Below are 6,300 nucleotides of genomic sequence, written 5' to 3' on the forward strand. Positions count from 1 at the left end.
TGGTGCTTTCACCTGCCGTAAACTCCCGCGAAAGCTGCAGTACACCCATCCTCACCGACCCCTAAATGAAAGACGTTAGATGTGAGCTAAAAAGACACGACTTCTGATGCGTGTATTTATAAGCACTCGGAACACTGTTTGTGAAGCTAATGTGTGTCTCCCAGTGCCCGGGCACCCACCACACGCCAGGCACTCTCCCGCTCTGCAGAGACCAGACGACCGCTCCCTCGTCTCCAGCATGGATTTTAGGAGGAGGAGGGGCAGTCAGCCTCAGACAGGGATGGAGTTGGGTGTGAGGTCGTGTAAGGGGGCTGCCCTGACCTCCTCCTTGGCTGTTTGCGCAGCCTCTTCAGACTGTCGCGGGAGCTTCTCTCGAGGGGCTTCTGCCAGCGTGCTGCTCTCTGACTTACTTCTCCCCTCCCCCCTGTGTGTAGACAGACCCACCGAAGTGGCAAGTTGCACCACCAGTACCCAAATGCTTGTTACTTCCAACTTCAGGTTAGCGCCTCCCCTGTGGCTGAGCTGCACCTCTGGCACAGCCACGGAGGGTCACTGACAGTAAGACGCCGCTGGTGGAAGTTTTCCTGCCCAGGCCGTTTGGAGCCTGGAGAAGGTCGGGGGGGGGGGGGGGGCAGCAGGGAGCCCGGGACTGACCGGGCTGCTGGGCAGCGCCGGAGGGTGAGCAGTGGTAACATGCGAATTCACTGCAACAGCAGAGCCTGCAGGATTCAGTGATAAAGAACCGAGAGAAGTACAGTAATGAAGGATGATTTGGGCCCTCCCTGGTGGGGCAACAGGTTAGGGCGCAGCACTGCAAGCTGGCTGCAGCCGCTCAGTGCGAGTTTGATCCCCTGTCCCGGAGGTGACCACAGGGCGCAGCAGACCCCTCCTGTCTCCCCAGAGCAGTGTGCTTTGCTGATCCACCTGTTGTGCTCCCCACTCTGTCTCTGGTGAAGCCTCTCACCGCTCCTGCACCTCTGGCCTGTACCCCAGTTCTGTATGTGTAAATATATAAATCTTTTAAAAAATGATTAAAACAATAGCCACTGGGCTGGACAAGATGGTGGTCATTGGTGACCTTGACAAGAATGATTTCTGCACACTGTGGAGTGCAAGTTCTATTAGACTGGGTTGAAAAAGAGAATGGGAGGAAAGAAAGTAGACACAGAATGCCTCGCACCCCTCACAAACAGTTTCGTTGTAAAAGGGAGCCAAAGACAGGAGCGGGACTGTGGTGTCAGGGTCCTGCACGTCAGACAGGCGCAGCACAGCCCAGGGGCTGACCAGTGGGGCCTGGTTACTACGTCTGGGGCCGGGGGTGGGGAGCACCTCAGTGGACTCCCCTCCAAAACCCCTAAATCTGGTTTCCAATTTGACTCTTACTCTCTGTCAATAGAAAGGCCAGCATCTGGCTTTTGCACAGCCACCTGCGCCCCAGTGCCTGCACCCCCATGCCTGCGCACGACTCCCATTTCCTTATCAGTGCGGTGTTGCTGACACAGGTGGACTAAGACGTGCAGGTCAAAGGGAGAGCAGCTTTGCTGGCAGGTGGGTTCAGCATCGAAGCGTGTTGAATGCTGATGAAATGGTCCAGTCCATAGAAAAACAGGAGCCAGCCCTTGAGTAAGAGGGGCAGGACCCAGCGTGCCAGGCGTGGGAGGTTGGCACGTCTGTGCTTCTACCAGAATCCGAGCAGAACACTGTCTACTAACCACTCAGTGACGAGAGCAAAGCCTGGAGTCCCCCGGGATTGTTCCTGCTGGCTGACCAAGATGAGAAGTCGGGCGTCAAGTGGGCTTAAGTGGGGAGAGGGGCTTTGGCAATATGAGAAGGGAGAGTTGTGAAACAGTGGTCCAGGGTAGCAGAATTAACTAGAGGTTCGCTTGAGGTCATGGTCCTGAGGCCAGTCAGCCTGGTGGCGGGGTGGACGTGGGGGATGCCAGGTACCCGTGGGAATAGTTAAGACAGTTGGGTTCTCCAAGGCTGGGTTTTCAGAGGGCTTGAGGCTAAGGCCCTGCCGCTCCCAGGCGCTGGCCTAGAGCTGGCGAGGCAGATAAGGGGCCCGCTGCGGAGCTTGGGCTTTCAGGGGGGTGGGGTGCAAACACACCAGCCGGTGGGATTAATGCTAATAAGACAGCAAAGCAGAGTCCTGAGATTAAGAGTGGGGCTGGGGAGAAGCGGGCATAGAATGGGTTCAGGAGCAGTCTCTGAGGCGACGGCATTAGCATTAGAGCCAGAGACGCAAAGCCAGCTGTCTGGGGCCAGGAGGAGCGACGTCTGGTGACACGAGCTATGCAACCTCTGTCGACAGACACGGTAGGATGGAGGGGAAAAGCCCTGAAAAATCAGACTTCCACGCTGACTTATGTCATGACCTCCCTTTTTTGTATGATCGTCATGTCAAAATATTCTGAGCAACCTTCAGTTTGCCCCAGTTGGATTGCCTCAGCCTCAGAAGGCGCTGCCTGCCCTGACAAGCTAGCACTGCACCAGGGCGAGACATTCCTCTTGAAGTCAAAAGTCGTTAAACAACTGGCTGATTAATAGAAGCAAATGGCTGTTACTACAGAGTCTCTCTCACTGTCGGGATGGAGGAAAATGGAAATCTTGTCACCCCGCTATCTCCCATGGCCTTCTACTCAGTTTCTAAATAACCACTCCAGCTTTCTACTACCTAGTCTTTACATATGGAAATTCACCCAAGTCGCCTATTCAGAGCAACTCTCTAGACCTCAAGGAAACTCAAAACTTTCTAACTAGTTTTTCAAAGAACTTTACTGTAATTTGATTTACAAGAAATTTCCTCTTCCTGCCCTCACCCCCCCTAGGATGTCTCTATGAGAATGAAAGCGTTAAGTAGAAGATAATGTTTAAGGGGCTTTATTTTGGTTAATCTTCACTATGGTAAATATAGTAATATTAGTCTTAAACTTTGAATCTATGTACCTGTTTTAACCCTGATAGATTGATTTTAAAAATGTTATAATCTCAACTAAAGGTCAAACGACCCCAGACTATTCTTAGCAAAAAGGTGATCCTGATCTCAGCCCATTTCATCTGCTAATATCATCCCTCTCTGCCTGCTTGAAACGTATAAAATAAACCTCTGCTGAAGGCAGAGCCGAAGACTTGCACCCAACTCCCATTCCCGTGTCTTCCTCACGCCCGCCCGCTCCCCTCATTTCCCCCTGTTTCTAGGAATCGCCGCTCGCCGACGCCGTTCCCACCTTGAGACCCTGCCTGTGCTGCCCCCCAATAATCCGCGATCGGGGTCAAGGCGTCTCCGACAGCCTGGAACAGAGAGATCCGGGAGCAGCGCTGGCAAGGGAGAAACAGACGTAAAAGTGGCACAGACAGGGCCCTCCCTGGTGGTGCAGCAGGTTAAAGCACCTCGCTGTGAGGCTCTCTGAGGCCACTGCAGCACCCCCAGGGCACAGCAGGCCTCTCCTGCCCGCCTGTTGCTCCCTCAGCAGTGTGCCTGGTCAATCTGCCTGTTCTGCTCCCCACTCTGACTCTGGTGAATCTTGTTACCCCCACGCCTCTGGCCTGTACCCCAGCTCTGTAAACATAAATGGATACATCTTTTTAAAAAATTGGCGAAGGCAGACTTGAGGGCACTGGTCATTGACTAGGTGAGGGACTGGGGAAGAGAAAAGTCAAGGTGAGCGCTGCGGGGTGCGGCCTGTCTCCCCAGGTGGGCTCACCCCAGGCTGGCAGAGCTTCTAGAAGAAGGAAAGATGACGACCTGACTTCAGGAGAAGTGGGCTTCGCGCCTGAACAGGGCCAGACACCTAGTGCGCTCTCAGAGCAAACTGCTGCCTCTCCGGCAGTGCAGGAGCATTCTGGAACCCGGGACCTGTGCGGAGAGGACATTTCACAATGGGCAACAGGGCACCAAAGTGTGGCAACCTGCGCTTTTCCTAGCGAGTGAATGTTGACAGCCAGGATAAAGTTTAACTCCAGCTCCTCCCCTTCGTGGGGATCAGTCATTTAATTATTACGCCCGGCTGGGGTACACTGGCCACAGTGACCCAGGAAAATGAGTGACAGCCAAGCCATGCCAGCCATGGGCCTCAGCCTGTGCCAAGTCCAGCTCAAACAGCGTAAGCACAAAGACGAGGAGTCGTGCCGTCCTGCCGTCTCTGCACTCGGGCGACGGGGACACTTGGGCCAGGTCCAGGGAGTCGGATCTGGCCTAGAGGTGGGGGTGGGGGGAGGAAGCCTGAGGAGATCCCTTCCTGAGTGCTGAGTAGCCTTGGGGCTCCAGTTAGGGCGAGGACAGTGCCTGTGAGGGAGAAAAGTCACCCTGCTGGGGTGCAGGAGACTCGGGTTTTCTTTCTCCCACTAAAGGAAAAACTGCTTTGAATTTTGATGCCTTAACAGGGTTACGGCACCAAGTGACACGTAGTAAATTGGAAAAGTCAGATGATATAAAGGAAGCACATTTGACTGAATCAGCAAAGAAAACTGGCCCTTCTCCTTTGATATCAAAGGTGAGGGCATAACTCCTTGCAGAAAAGGTCAGAGGTCGTAAACAGACAGCCAAGCCCAGAACTTTCCCCTTGACAGGCTTGTGTTTCTTTTTTTTATAGTTTTGTTACTTTGTTCACTTTTAACTTTTGTTTTCTTTCCTAACTGAATGCCTTTTTGCTAAGTGCTTTCATGCACTTTCTCTCTTTCTGTTCTCTCTTTACTTAGTATTACCATGTTTGTGCAAAACACTCTCCTAGCCCCAGAAAGCTTTGGGCCTTCCAACTCTGGAAATTCATTTTTGTGGCAGAGATCATGGAAGGAACAGGCGCTCTCAAAACCAAAACCACGAAGCCAAATTGTGACCCGTCTCAGTCGACACCGAGCCACCTCTGGGCGTGGCGGCCTCGTGACCAGAGGCCACCATCTGTGCGCTCTCTGGCGTTCTGGTTGACAGGACCCCAAAGACACCTTAACTCTAACCCGCTGAGTCTAGGGCGTAGGTTTCGCGGAAAGCCCCCCCCCCCAGCCTGCGTGGCTCACACGCTTGGAGCACGTGGCGACTTTGATGCAAGGCAGCTCTCCCGCGCCCACCCCCAAGCTGCTTGAAACTGGCATCGCTCTGGCTTTCACTGGCAACCAAGTGATTCATCAGAGTCTGCCCCTTGGCTGGGGCCTCCACAGCACGGCCTCTGCTCCGCTGCGGCAGCCCCTCCCCCCCCCCAGCCGACCCCTCCAGTTTGCCGCCTGCAGAATCCTCAACCGAGAACGCACCCGCATGGCATGCCCGTGCCTCCCCCCCTCCCGTGTAGGCGGTAGGAAGGGGCTGGGCGGTAGGAAGGGGCTGGGCGGTAGGAAGGGGCTGGGGAGCTGAAACAGCAGCTGTCACCCGCGAGGGCATCAGGCCACCTGCACCCGAGGCTGCTCATCCCACTGCCAGAAACTGCGGCCCCAGGCTAAAGGACATTCTGAGAGTTGACTTTGGCTGCTGGTAACTGGACAGATCCCAACAGAGAAACTGGCCCTGGCTCTCCAAGGGGCCTCCCCAGGCGGTCAGCCTGCAGCCCTCAGCAGGGACAGTAAGTCTGCCGGGCGGTGCAGGGGGCACCCGGGCCACGGAAGTCGATTTACAAAGAGTGTGTGGCACTGATGAAAAGCTCCCGTGCGCCGCAGCTGAGGGTGGCGGCGTGAGTGCCCACGGCCCCCTGGGGCCAGCGCCCTTCCAGGCCTGTACATGCACTCTCCACGTGTGGACCGGCAGGGCTCTGGTGTGAGCTGGCAAAGCAGGAAGCGCTCTCTGCAGCCACCATCGCAGAAGGAAGTTGGCAAAGGTGTGTGCACTCGATGCTACAGACTCCCTCTGGGACACATCCAACTCACGACGGTTTCTCCGGCCGTGGCCGCGCATGGATGGCTGAGGAAGGCTGACCGGCTGCCTGCCAAGAGGCGGCTCTCCAACGCCCCCTACCTCCTCGGGAGCCCAGGGACCCTGTGGCTCCATTGACCTCTTGGCGCAGGGTAAGGCCAAGAATCCTTGCTCCGCCTGGGTGCTCGCAGAGGGTGGCTCCCAGGACGCCGGCGTGGCACATCGGGTGACTGCACGGTCCCGTCTGGACGGCGTGGGCGCTGGCTGCTCTGCCCCGCACACCAGAGCCGAGCCCAACTTCCCGCTGGAGGCCCCAGGCCCAGGAGCAGGGCGGTGGGCTGCAGTTTCTGGACTCTGCATCAGAGTAAAACTGACCGGGTGGGGGAGCTCACTACGAGAAAGGGGAGCTTAAGAACACAAAAGCAAACTTTCCTTACTTAGATACTTAAGATTAAATTGTATCC

At 55.6% G+C, this 6,300-nt stretch overlaps 1 protein-coding gene across 1 annotated transcript in view; it reads left to right on the top strand.

Annotated features, from left to right (window-relative positions):
* The first annotated feature begins 4,066 nt into the window (after nt 1-4,066).
* FMO5 (flavin containing monooxygenase 5) overlaps nt 4,067-6,300 on the top strand; it is a 25,964-nt gene continuing 23,730 nt past the window's right edge. The window contains exon 1 of the mRNA XM_012730012.1: nt 4,067-4,103. Coding sequence (XP_012585466.1) covers nt 4,067-4,103 — 37 coding nt within the window. The remainder of the gene's footprint in view (nt 4,104-6,300) is intronic.

Source organism: Condylura cristata, unplaced genomic scaffold (genome assembly GCF_000260355.1).
Source record: "Condylura cristata isolate star-nosed mole 26May11 unplaced genomic scaffold, ConCri1.0 scaffold00026, whole genome shotgun sequence".
NCBI classification, from domain to species: Eukaryota; Metazoa; Chordata; class Mammalia; order Eulipotyphla; family Talpidae; genus Condylura; species Condylura cristata.